Genomic DNA, 13181 nt, shown 5'->3' with positions numbered 1-13181 from the left:
CCATAATTATCCCAATCATCAGGAAATAATCCTCCAGTACCCCAAGAGGTCTTGAGATTTTCTTCTGAGTAGGCATGTATAATTGCATTATCACCCATCTCCTCCAACAATTTATCATTTGAGAAAACCAGGACTTGATTAATAGTTCTTTGAAAAATGCCCAATTTCCTTAAAAACTGCGTATTTACCGCAGTTTCCTTACAAACTGAAAATATTCAAGATCTCTGCAAGTACTCAAAAAGATACTTCATTTCATCCACACTTCACTTTATAATTAAAGAATAGCTTCATACAACTGACTTCTGGATAACATTTCTTTTCCAATACACAACAAAACTAGTTAAGTTTATATACAGGCATTCAATACTATTACGGATGAAATTTGTATCACCCTTAATTCTAATTCATGGTTAGTTTTAAGAATGACAACTCAGTTTAACGTGTTGCACTGTACAGGAGCACAATCACAATATCCACAGATATGTAATCTGCCGCAAATGTATTTCAGGGGAAAAAGTGCTCTTTCCCAGCTTCCAGATTATGGTTAGCACATTTTAAATGACCATGTTTAAGTACTTATGTACAGATAAGTATATTTTAGTTCAAGAAAGTTTGGCATTGTAGGTAGAGAATACTAGTGCTTGCTACCCTCCGTGTACAACACTTCAGTTTTATAACACATCTGAGATTATGTATTTACAAAAATTCACAGTATTTTATGTTTCCCTTCTGTTCGTGTTCAAAGCAATTTTTCTTTTGCTCCATCTCCGTTTTCTGAAGTTACGTATAAAATATAATTTCAGGTATTTGTCCGTCTTCTATTGATGTTCCATTGTTGTTACCCGGTGAGCTAAAAAAGAAAAAGCACGTTTTGCTTGAAGTTGGAGATTCATGGATCACTTTCTTCAAACCCTTTGTGCCATAATGCGAATCAGGGCCCTAAACAAAAGCACAAATTCATTATTGTAGCACTCTTCACAATTGGGATAAGTAAACTTGAAATGCACCCTAGGCTATGAGAAATTCTAAGCAAAGCATTATGATTTTATAGGAGACATCCTATAGCAAACAGAACTTAAGTTTTAAAAAAGCATTTCCTAGATTATTATTATTTTTAGAAGTATACAGGGAATTCTTGACTTACGACCACATTTGAGCCCAGAATTTCTGTTGCTAAGCGAGACAGTTAAGTGAGCTTTGTCCCCATTTGATGACCTTTCTGGCCACCGTTGTTAAGTGAATCACTGCAGTTGTTAAGTTAGGAACATAGTTGTTAAATGAATCTGGCTTCCCCATTGTCAGAAGGTCACAAAAGACACTTGCAACCGTTATAATATAGGAGTCAGTTGCCAAGAATCTGAATTTTGATCATGTGACCACGGGGATGCCGCAACAGTCGTAAGTGTGAAAAATGGTCAAACGATCCAAATGCCATTTCAGTGCCATTGTAACTTCAAATGGTCATTAAATGAACTGTTGTAAGTCAAAGACTACCTTGGTCTTCACATCGTTTGTTCATTGCTTTATAGTTACTATTTCCCACAATTTCAAAAAGGGCCTTACTTTTAAGGTTGCACAAGCAGTGTAACACACGGTTGGCAAAATCTCTATTGGTTCTTTGAACATAACTCTGAAGGTACTGGCTGTTCCATCGCAGCTAAATCCAGTGTCATTTTGCCCTAGAGTCTGGTTTTTCTCATATTCAATTATCTGTAGGAAAAAAGTGATGCAAATTTTTTTTTTATTCTTGTAGGAACGTATTTTCTAAGCTTAAGCAAAGCATAGCCAGAACTATTGAAGCCTGTTTATCTTATCCAGTTCCACACCCAAATGTTAGCCTGAGGCGCTAACAAACAAAACTTTCAGAAATTGTGGTGAAATTAGACCTTCAACTGGAAAGTGTGATTAATGTCCTTGCTTACAAAGCAGGCGCCCCTAATTCTTGAGAACCAATGGGCACATCTGAACTGCCTCTGGGGCCTTGTAGATTCCCAGTAACATCCTAGGAAGTAAATATTATCACTCGAAGATAATACTTCGTAACATATAAACTTCACTTTTACCAACAACATTTAATAAAGGCAGGGAGCTAAGTCAGCATCAAGGAATAAATTGGTGGAGACATCTGCTCCTAACCAATATTGGAAGAACGATATCAGCTCTTGCTATGGTAACACCTTGGCTGGTCTCAACTAACAGCACACCAGTTTTGTACTGTTGCCAAAAGAAAAAAAAAGAAAAAGGTAGATATACAGTTCAAAATGAAGGAATATTAACTTCCCACTCCTGCCTTTATGCCAGTTATTTACTATTTCTGGGCACAGCTCATAATGTTTACTAATCATTGTAGAAATTCTCTAGCTATCTTCATTCCCAAACGGCAACCAAGGAGACACGATGTACACAACGGAACACAATACTTCCCTTTATTCTGATCACTGACATGCTGTCTGATTGCTTTTAATGGCAGCTGCTGATTCAATCCTTTGCATGTTGTTTTATAGACTGGTGATAGATTAAAACAATTCAAATGTGTATCATGTTATTTGCATCATCCTGTGAGACATGTTCTCAGGTGAAGGTGAGGTGTGATTTAATTAAAACAGAATGGCATATTGCTTCTAAGAAGAGGTTTAAAAACCTGTTAACTTCTCCATAATTATGGGCATAATGCATTTCTAATTATTCAAGCAAATAACTTTATTTCCATCACAGACCTAAACTATCACCAAAACATTCAACCTTTATTTCTTGGCTGGAAAGCACCTACAAGCCGATTATTTATATTTAAAGAAGCTATGGTTTTGAAAGAAGTTCATTTCCAGATTGACAGTTGTACTTTAAATCACCTATGAAATTAAATGTATTCAATTAGCTTGTAAAGCATTGTTCATGAATTCTTTAATTAAAGCATGGTAAAGGTCAAATGAATTTGTTTCAAAGTCAGATCTTTCCATTACTAAATGCTGAATGGCTCATTCAGAGAGAGAAAATTGATAATGAAGCATTTTTCATTCATGCTTACAAAATACATTTTTCTCTTTAGAATACTCACCTACTTGTTAATAGTAATAATTAATATTGCCATTACTTAAATATTTACCTCCTGTTAAAATAATTGTGTAACAACATTTGAAACAGATATCTTTTCCCAGTTTCCTCTTAACCTAACGTGAGCCATCCTAAGTGATACATTGTTAGAATATTAATGCACTGATCATGCTACCTAGTTAGGTAATGAAATGTCTGCAAACAACCGAGCTCAGTGTTTCCCAATAGTAGAATATCCCTGAATTCAGTTCAACAAACGTCACTCATTATAAACTTGAAAAACAAATGTACCTGTATATTAACTTGATAATCTGTGGGACCATGAATAGAACCATATAATCCAAATCCTACAATTGAAATTCTTCTATTAACTGTGAACCTTAAAAAGAGAGAGAAACAGACTATTAACTGAATCTGCTATTTCAGCAAACTAGAAGCTTTTTTAAAAATTTTTTGCTAATAGCTCATTTCAGTTGCAAATGTATGGACCCATTCATCAACTTAACCAGATAACTATTTTCCAGGGGAAGTTTTGCCAATCTTATTATGAGTCATAAGAAAATCCCTCTATTCCACAGCTCAACATATGGCAGCTAAAAACTAATCTGATGCCAGTTCTTTAGATAAACTGGTCTAACCTTCATTCTTAAGACTTTTGATCCCTGCAAAAAAAAAAAAAAACCTTTCTGACATGCTTCCTTCTTTGATGCATCATGGATGCATCTAAGCTTTTCTGCTAAATTCAAAGCTTCACCAGTCTGCACACCCACCTTATTTTAATGGTCCTCTGCTGTTTGATAGGCATGTAGCCTTTTAAGTGTTACACCGAATGATATTTTATTGCTTTTATTATTGTGTATTTATAATGGGCCACCACAGGATTCATCAGTGGTAAGAGGAGAAAATTAATATATTTTCTTTCCAACTAGTCACTACATTTCTTGCTGTGTGGTGTTTTGGAAACGTCTCAACTCAAACCACTATGATGGTCTTATTACTGGAAAAAAAAATGGGACCCATACCTGATCCGGTCACTTGTTCCACTGTAACCCCACCGACTCTCCACTTGTTGGAATCTGTTTATGCTGCACTCCTTCCCTCTAAGACAGCATCTTGGTCGGTCAATATAGTCAACTCTAGGTTTAGGGTTGACAGTAAAATGTAGGAAAAGATTGACTACTTCCCGATCTGACAAAATACCAGACTGAGCAGGACCTGGGGGGGAAAAATGGAAGGAATGCAACTGAGCTGAACATATTCTGTACCAGAAAAACAACTGGGGGGAAAACTTCTTATATAGAGATAAGTCTATTTATATATTTATTCCACTCCTAGATTATAGCTATTAACAGCAATATTTGGCCCTGCAAGAGGAAAAAAACACAAATACAATCTTTCTAAGAAATCTGACAAGAAAAAAAGAAGTTGGTATTCAGAGAGAGTTTGTGGTTTACGCTGGCTATCAACATAAGCTCTGAAGTTTTCTAAAACTGTAAGGAATATTTACATATATGTAAAGCAGGGCCTTGCCTAAATAATAGACTGGGTAACCTCAAAAAGCTAACCTAACAAAATTCATACACAAGGGTTTGTCCATTAATTAAAAGTACATATTGCCAAGCTTTCCACCAGCAACCGAATTAGAAGATTTTTTTTTAATGGCCTAGCTGCATTGTATGATGCAGTCTTTTTCAACATGTACAACAAGCACCATTCTGTGGGCGATCAAGGAAATTAAATGGGCCCAAATATAGAAATTTAGATGTGTATGATTTAAAACAAAATATATCAAGTTAGAATGTAAAATGCAAAGCAGAGTTTTATGCGGCCACAAAGTTTAACAGAGGCACAATAAAATGTTGGTTTTATAAAACTTCACATGATCAAATAAGCATACATGTTCATATACCCAAGTCCTTGTTCTTAGAGGTGCAAAAATTTCAAATAAATGTAATATTTTAGGTGAAATAATTTGGTTTATTTTCAGCATGTGGCCAACATTTCCCATGTGGCATCACTAAATGCTCCAAGTGAAATCCTACTGAAAGGATCCTGAATATATTCATCTGTGAATATAGGTCCCATGCTTATTTTGAAGCAAGCAACTATCTGGGATTTCACTGCAGGGTTATCACAAAATTGCTAGGCTGCTGAACAGTTTAAGGAGGAGTGAAAACATGGTGCACTTTCACCTTGCTTTTTAAACACATTGGTGAATACAATGCCCGAGGCAAAAAAGAGATAAAATAGGTCCTTTGTCATAAGATAGAAGCGTTAACAGGTTTTTCTATTTAACTTTGGTGTAACTTTTACAACGACAAAGCCAATCAGAAAAGTTACCTGCTGCAAACTCTTCAATTGTCATGAGTGGAAAACGGATTAAAGAGAGAGCTTTGCCAAGTACTTTCTGCTTATTTGCAGAGGTGACTGGTAACTGCTGCCTCTGACATTCTGCTTCGGCCCAACGCACAACGGCTCCAAAGAGCCGGCTCTCTCGAATACTGAGGGTATCTCTTTCCAGGACTGCACACAATGTGTCTGAAGAAGAAGATTGGAGTTTATTGCACACTTTTGCATAGATCAAATAAGATTGCGATACATGCAAGTCTGACCTTCACGCACAATTCCAGCTAAGCTGGTTTTGGACAGATGTCCCTTCCCTGATGAAAACAAGACATGAATCATTCTTCTAATGGTAAACCACTTCTGCGTACTGAAGAATGAATCAGAACTGCCGTTGCATAAAATGACTTCTAGCTATCAAAGTAATCGCCCTGCACCAAAATAGTTTGATGCTGCCGTAATTCTAGTCACACCTTAATGAAAAATTCATCCAAAGTAGTAATTCATCCAGAATCTTTAAGCATAAAAGACAAATAATTATGCTGTTAAAATCAGCATAAGATAATGCTTCAAAGCCTAATGAGCAAACAAAACCTAACACAAAAAAAAACCCCATAGCAAATCTCTTATTAATGGGAGGTATATATGAAAACTGCTTTTTTAAGGAACGGGGAATCTAGTGCTCTTTGGATGTTGTGGGATTCTGATTCCAATCCGTGATTAGGACTGATGGGAACTGAACACCAACATCATCTGGATGGCCGCAGATTGCCAATGCAATGTAAACACATTCATGTTTAGGAGCTACTTACCTATATCAATATCCGTAAAGCCTTCTGCACTTATTGCATCCATAGTACTTTTGTCTATTGTATCAAGACAGAGACTGGCCAGTTGGGGTTCATCAAATAAACGAGCCTGTCCAAAAATATTTGTCCAGAATTATGTTAATTTTAGCTTACAACTAACAGAAATAGTTTTAATGTTTACTTTTTTACTTATCAAATTTAGAAACCATCTCACTCAAATTTAGAAACTATCTCACTCTCAGCAAGTGACATTTGAACATTCAATAATAAAAGTCATGGTTATTTTAAATGAAGGAAACTTAAGCAAAGTTTGCTGCTTTTAAGGAACCTTTAATTTAATGTTCCTTTCCCAAACTTTCTCAGATTTAGTTCTTACTACAAGAAAGAATTGCATAGTAAGAAATAAAAGACCAACAATGTAACTTATTCTATAACATTTAACTACATTTAAAGACAACTCTGCACTATACAAGTCTAATGGACACAAGTTGCAATCTTCTTTCAATTTTGTTTCAGAAAATATTTGATAATCTCCAAGCCCCCTTTAAAGTCTAGCCCTGGAGGCTTGAATTCAATAAAAAAGTTTTGAAACAAACAACTTCAACAAAACAGTTGGATTTACCTGAGTAAGCAGCATAAAAGCATTATCTGCCCGAAGGTGCTTAGTGAGAAATTCTACACAATGAGCTTCCAGGGCAGGGACAGCATACTTCTTAGCAGTATAGAGAGTGGTCATAACAGTTTCAGGACCAATCTGAACTTCATCTGAATATAAAAATCTAAAAAAAAATCAAAGAGGATAAATTTAAGAAAACTACTTGATACATTTTAAACTCATGCCACTTGGTCTTAGTAACTTCTTTACGCTCTTCATTTGATGACCTAAAGCTGATTTTACAATAGGCATATAACCAAACCTTCCACTAATATCTGCAAAAAGTCAATCAATCACCTTCCAAACTCAAAAAATAAGAGATTGCCTCTGGCCTAACACAACAAGAGATGCTGCATTCCTAGAAGTCCAGTTCAAAATTCCCTTATCTACCTTATCAAGTTCAAATACTTCGACTTGCACCTCTCACTTCCAAGTCTCTACGTCAAAATCTCCAATAATCCACATGATTCGGCAATGAATGAGCAGCCAAACCTATTTTCTGGGAGCCCACAATTTCCCCAAGGGACACAACCTTGTTTCCACAATATGCAATATGACAGCATTTTGCACAATAAATGGAAATATCTTTTTTATATACCTTTAAGATGACCTTTTGAACTCATCTTGACAATAGGCATAATCCACATCATCATGACAAATACCTTTTAAAGTATAAGCAAAGGTGGGGGTTTTTTTAAATAGAAAGGTGATGGCCAAATTCACTGTACCATCCTGACTTAACCAGGATTCATCTCTTTGTGCCAATGCAGCCATCCTGATTTAACCACCACTATGGACGGCTTAGCAGTGGTTTCTAATTATTTCATCCAATTACTCCTTTTGAGTCCTTGGTGCTCTCTGATTGACTGCTTCATACATTTCATTATCCCATATAGGCAATCAGCACTGATGATGTTACCTAGCTAGGTAATAAAACATCTGCAACAGACATCCAATCAGAGAATGCCAAGATCATCACAATTCAATTCTTAGCTACATATATTCTCTTCTATTGAAATTACTGCTTTTCCTGGCCACAAATTATTTTTTATACATACCACAAAGCAGCAAAACAACTTAGTTCACTTGCCTCCTATTTTCTCCACCACCACAATCCTGTGAGGTGGATTGGGCTAAGGGAGACTAAGTATCCCATAGTTATCCACGAAGTTTCCATACTTAAGGTAGTATTAAAACTCCCTGTCCCTGGTTTCTAGGCCAGCATCTTCACCGGTTTTTATGTCTCCATATCTCTAACTTATTAGAGCCATTGGCCAGCATATATCTCTCTATAACTCATGACATTACCTTCCCACCACAACAGAAAAAAGAGCCAAGTAAAATATTTATTGCTAATAAAGAATATTTGTAGCTGAGGCTTGACATGAACTATCCTTGATGCTCTCTGAGCTTGCTTGTTATGGTAATGAAACATCTGCAAGAAAATGTAAGGAAAATATATAAACTGTTAAAAAACATCTGCAAGAAAACAAGCAAACTCAGAGAGTACCAAGGACCCTTCAAATATTTATTATGGTCATAAACCAGCACATTTCTCTATGTAAACTATGTCATTACCCCTTAGATAAAACAGCCAAATCAAATCTTTATAAGTCATAGACCAGCATAATCAATTTAAATATTCACACACACCCCACTACTACTAAAAAAAGCAAAAGCAAACCTTTATTACAGCTACAGACAAGCATATCTATTTAAATCATGTCATTCATTCCCGCATTATTAGCCAAAAAAAGCCAAATCAAATCTTTACTAACCCTAGACCAGCATAATTCCTTTATATAAACCATGCCATTACTCCCCTTACCAACAAATCAAATATTTAAGGACCAGCACACAGGTAGACCTCGATTTACAACAGTTCACTTAGTAACTGTTTGGTTACAACAGCACTGGGGAAAAATGACATTTTTTCACGCTTATGACCATTGCAACATCCCCTGTGGTCACATGATTTACATGCAGATGCTTGACAACTGGCTCATATTTATGACAATTGCACTGTCCTGGGGTCACACAATCCACTTTTGTGACCTTCTGACCAGCAAAGTCAACTGGAAACCAAATTCACTTAACAACCTGTGTAACTAATTTAACAACTGCCATGATTCACTTACCAAGCGTGGCAAGGAAAGTCGAAAAATGGGGCAAAACAAATGTCTCACTTAGCAACTTTATTAAAGCTATAGACCAGTATACATAAAGCATGCCATTATTGGCCCCCAAGCCAAACCAAGTCTTTTATGTCACAGGCCAGCATGTATTTTGTTATAACCCATGCCGTTATTCCCACCCACCCCAAAAAGCCAAATCAAATATTTATTAAGGACATAGACCAGCATATATCTTTTATATAAAAACCACCACCCCTCCCAAACAAAGCCAAATGAAATCTTTGTAGTCACAGATCAGCATGTACTTTGTTATAACCCATGCTGTTATTCTCCCCCCGCCCGCCCCCCCAAAAAACAAATCAAATCTTTATTAAGGCCATAGACCAGCATATACCTCTAAATAAAACATGCCATTATCCCTCCCCCAAACAAAGCCAAATCAAATCTTCACTAGTCCTAGACCAGCATATATCTTTATATAAACCATGCAGGCCATTATCACCACCAAATCAAATCTTATATTTAGCCCACCGACCCAAATCTCTCCTTCCTGCCATTGCTTCCTCCCCCACGCCCCCCGAAAAAGCAGAGCTGGGTTTTTTTATCCTCACCAGCAGCTCCAAACTGGATCCTGGACACCCCAAACTCAGGAATTGCCTCTCTATCCCCCAGTGATGCCCTAAAGATAGCCCCCCGCCCCCTCCCGGCGTGTGGAAGGCAGGCGCCCACCCCCTCAGGCCTCCGCCTCGGACCTGAGCAGGGCCAGGAAGGCGGCGGGCTCCACGTCGGGCAGCTCGATCTCGGCCGAGGTGGTGGCCATGCCGCCGTTGAACATGGCGTCGAAGACGGCGCTGCCCGCCGCCAGCACGAAGCGGTGCGCGGGGATGCGCTGCTGTCCCGGCCCGGGCGCCCCTCCGCCGCCGGCCCGAGAGCCGCCTTTGCCCACCACGAAGCGCACGTCGCTCAGCAGCTCGTTGGCGAAGAGGAAGGCGAAGCGCTCCCTCAGCGACCGCTTCGTGGCCTGCCAGTTGTAGGCCGGCTCGCGCTGCACCATCACCGGGGGCGCGGGCGCCGGCACCCCCGCCACGCCGGCCGGGACTTCGTTGCCCGCGGCGGTGGCCAAACCCGCCTCAAGGCCGCCCGCGGCCGCCATTGCCAGCCCTCCTCCTCCTCCTCCTCCTCCGGCCCGCGCAAGCGCTCTCGTCCCTTCTCTCTCTTTCGCCTCACAATCCGCCCGGCGCCTCCCGGGAGCTGTCTGCGCAGGCGCGACGTCGCTCATGGAACGCCAACGTGCGACCTGAGTCTCTCTGCGTCTTCCTACAACCACCCACGCCGGCGGCTAGCCGAGCGCGGCTGCGCGCGCATCTCCTCCAGGCTCGTAGAGGTAATAATGGAAGAGGAGACCGCCGCGGTTTAAGCACGTCTTCTGGGCTCGCGTTTGTGTCATGGTCGACCAAAAATGCTCCTTTTTCCCCCTCTCCATCGGTGGAGAAAATCGCGAGAAGCTCCACAGACTTCCCCCCAGTCAAAATTGCAAGGGAAAATGGGGCTTTTTGCTGTTTTGGTTTGGGGTGCAGATTATGTTTAGGTTCTTGGGGATAGGGGAATCATAAAAGGGAGCAAAAATATTGAGAAATTTGAGAAAAATCTTGAGCAAAACTGAAAGAGGCTCTTAAATATTTTTTTAAAAAAAACCTTATGCTTATTACTTTGCTTTACAAAGAAAAAGTCAAGAATAAAAGCAAGAAAATAAATACATGGAAAGGGATGCTTTCTGAAATAAAGAACTGAGCTTTATATCAAAGGAGGTGTGGCCGCTGTAGATTTGTGATGCCCTCTGAATGAAATCACCAGTGTATTTTAAGAATGCGTACAGTATGCTTTTTTTTTAAAGAAATGTGAATGTGGGAGCTTAACAAATGTTGATTTCCAACTCTAAGTTTCTATCTGAATTGCCTTTTCTCATCAATATGAGGAGCACAGTTGCCATGTGAAGAATGTTTGTGAATTCCATGGGGATGATACAATGATGCCAGACAGGGATACAGTATAATATTTCTAAATCTATTAGGAAGTCTTTCATTTATAAATGAAACAAGGAAACATTAATGTTTATCTTCCTTCTTAGGACATGGTTCGTTGCAGCAGTCAAAATATTGCAACTGTTGAAATAATGGCAGAAGAGGCACCAGCAGGTCCTTTGAAGATGCATTACAATGTAATCGAAAATATAAATGAAAATGTGTATGGCTAGAACAAAGATTTTCCTGTCATAATTCCCATGAATAAGCAGATAAAAAGCACCTTTATTTTTTAGTTCAGATGCACTTTTTCTCTCTACAGGGTTTCGTTCAATGTACTGAAAGAAAAAAGTGTTAATTCAGTTCTTCATGTGTGTATTGTGTTGTAACCAAGGGATATGGATAAATGTCTAATCTTTCCTTACATAAATATCCTGTAGCTTTGCTGCTTTCCCATGGTTCAATTAAATCCCAAGGGAAGACTGGAGGTGGGATTTTTGTCCCTTTGAGGACAGTCAGGGGTCTGTAATTAGAATAATGTGCAGCTATCTTCAGGGAGGTGGTTTAAACAGTCAAAATGGCAGTTGTGGCTGTACAATAGAAACTCTGACTCTTCTTTTCCATTCCCCACCATCCAGTCAGAGCTGAAGAAGCTTCTTGGATGAGAAGCTAAATGTCTTCAAAGAAAAACCAGAAAGTCCAGTTGTCTCCTGAAAAAGCACCTTTGGTACAACTATGACCTGGATGACTGAGAATCTCCATAGACATCTTGCCTCTTCTAAACCTACATCATGCTTGCTGGGGAATTCTGGGCAATAGATCACCTGCAGAAACAGACTGCAATGTACAAACATATTCAGCATCACAGAGGAATCTACAACAGAGACATGTAGCTGCACATGCAAGCATGCCTAATAATATACATGTTAGGAAACGTACATTGTTAGGAACCACATATGCAAACACATGTGTCATAGCAGCAGGTGTCTCTATGAAAACACATCAGGGGATCTGTGTTGCATTTGTACATATAAAACTATGCTGTAAAAACAGCTGAACTTGGCTTGGTTTAGCTCTCCGATCCCAGCATGATTTTATCTATATAAAGATACCACACACATATTAAAAACTAAGTTTGATCTCAACCTGACCTAAACAGTGCAAACTCCATGCCTTAGATATCATCGATTGCAAAACAACTTGAGACAGATTTTTAGCACCATGACAACACTACAGAATTGTTGCATGTCCATCATTACTGAGAAAGAAATAGCTGGATGTTAAACTTAGCTTCAAATCTTTGCCTGCTGTCTTGAGGGGCGGGGGAGAAGGCTATAAAGGTGGGGAGGAAGCAGGTCAGATATCCAAGTTCTGGAATTAAGATTTCAGGCCTGCCTCCTTGGCAGATTGCCTATTGGTCTGGAGAAAGAAAGAAGTCCACACAAGATGTATGGCAAAACCTACAATGATGTTGGGCATGTCATGATGCAATCATGTTGTTTTCCTCTCCTAGGAAAATAAAATATTTTGGGATATATTAAAAAGGCAGAATATTTTCCCTAAAAGAGAAGTAGAAACTCAGAGAGGCAGAAACTCAGTCCTACCACATTTGTTAATGGGCCATGAAGGCCTAGGCCAGTCTATTCTACACAACAAAGATCTACCTCCTTCAGGCAGAGCCATTTAATTGCCCTTCATCACACCATCCATCAAGTTTCAACCAAACTTAGCACACAGACAACCTACAGAGCTAGCCATGAGCTCTGACAGCAACCAATCAGGATGCTCTTCCTGTGCCCCAGAAGTTCAAAGCCAGAGAGGGTAGAAAATCCAGGGATTCTCAACATCTCTTCCCCTTTTCTTTGCCCAAGAGCTCCAAAGCATGTGGTCCTGTCCACCATTAAACCATCTTTCCAAACAGTGTCTCTGCCCACTTGGAACTGAACCCAGATGGACATTTCTTCCAACAATGTAAAAGACATAGAGTCTATAGTTGGCACAATGATGTCGTATGAGCAATATAAGAGAGTGTAACACAGTAGATGAAGGTTTTCCAAGGTGAAATTACAATAAAATTGAAACAAACAAACTTAAGTGACCTCACTGAAATGTAAGGCTCCAATCTTGATCTTGCAAAGTTTATGCCTTAAATTGGTTTTTGAAAAAG

At 39.0% G+C, this 13181-nt stretch overlaps 1 protein-coding gene across 1 annotated transcript; it reads right to left on the bottom strand.

Annotated features, from left to right (window-relative positions):
* Positions 1-250: 250 nt before the first annotated feature.
* BTBD1 (BTB domain containing 1) lies at positions 251-10167 on the bottom strand. The gene is made up of 8 exons (XM_026709646.2): positions 9746-10167; positions 6826-6982; positions 6207-6312; positions 5392-5589; positions 4074-4266; positions 3343-3430; positions 1564-1710; positions 251-939 (listed from the first exon to the last, which is right to left on the bottom strand). The coding sequence occupies exons 1-8, from the start codon at positions 10144-10146 to the stop codon at positions 781-783; spliced, it is 1449 nt and encodes a 482-aa protein (XP_026565431.1). The 5' UTR covers positions 10147-10167; the 3' UTR covers positions 251-780.
* Positions 10168-13181: the final 3014 nt, after the last annotated feature.

This window comes from Pseudonaja textilis, chromosome 13 (genome assembly GCF_049901715.1).
Source record: "Pseudonaja textilis isolate UNSWEBS1 chromosome 13, rPseTex1.2, whole genome shotgun sequence".
Classification (NCBI taxonomy): Eukaryota; Metazoa; Chordata; class Lepidosauria; order Squamata; family Elapidae; genus Pseudonaja; species Pseudonaja textilis.
The sequence above is the reverse complement of the archived record's forward strand: the minus strand, read 5'-3'. Positions and strand labels throughout refer to the sequence as shown.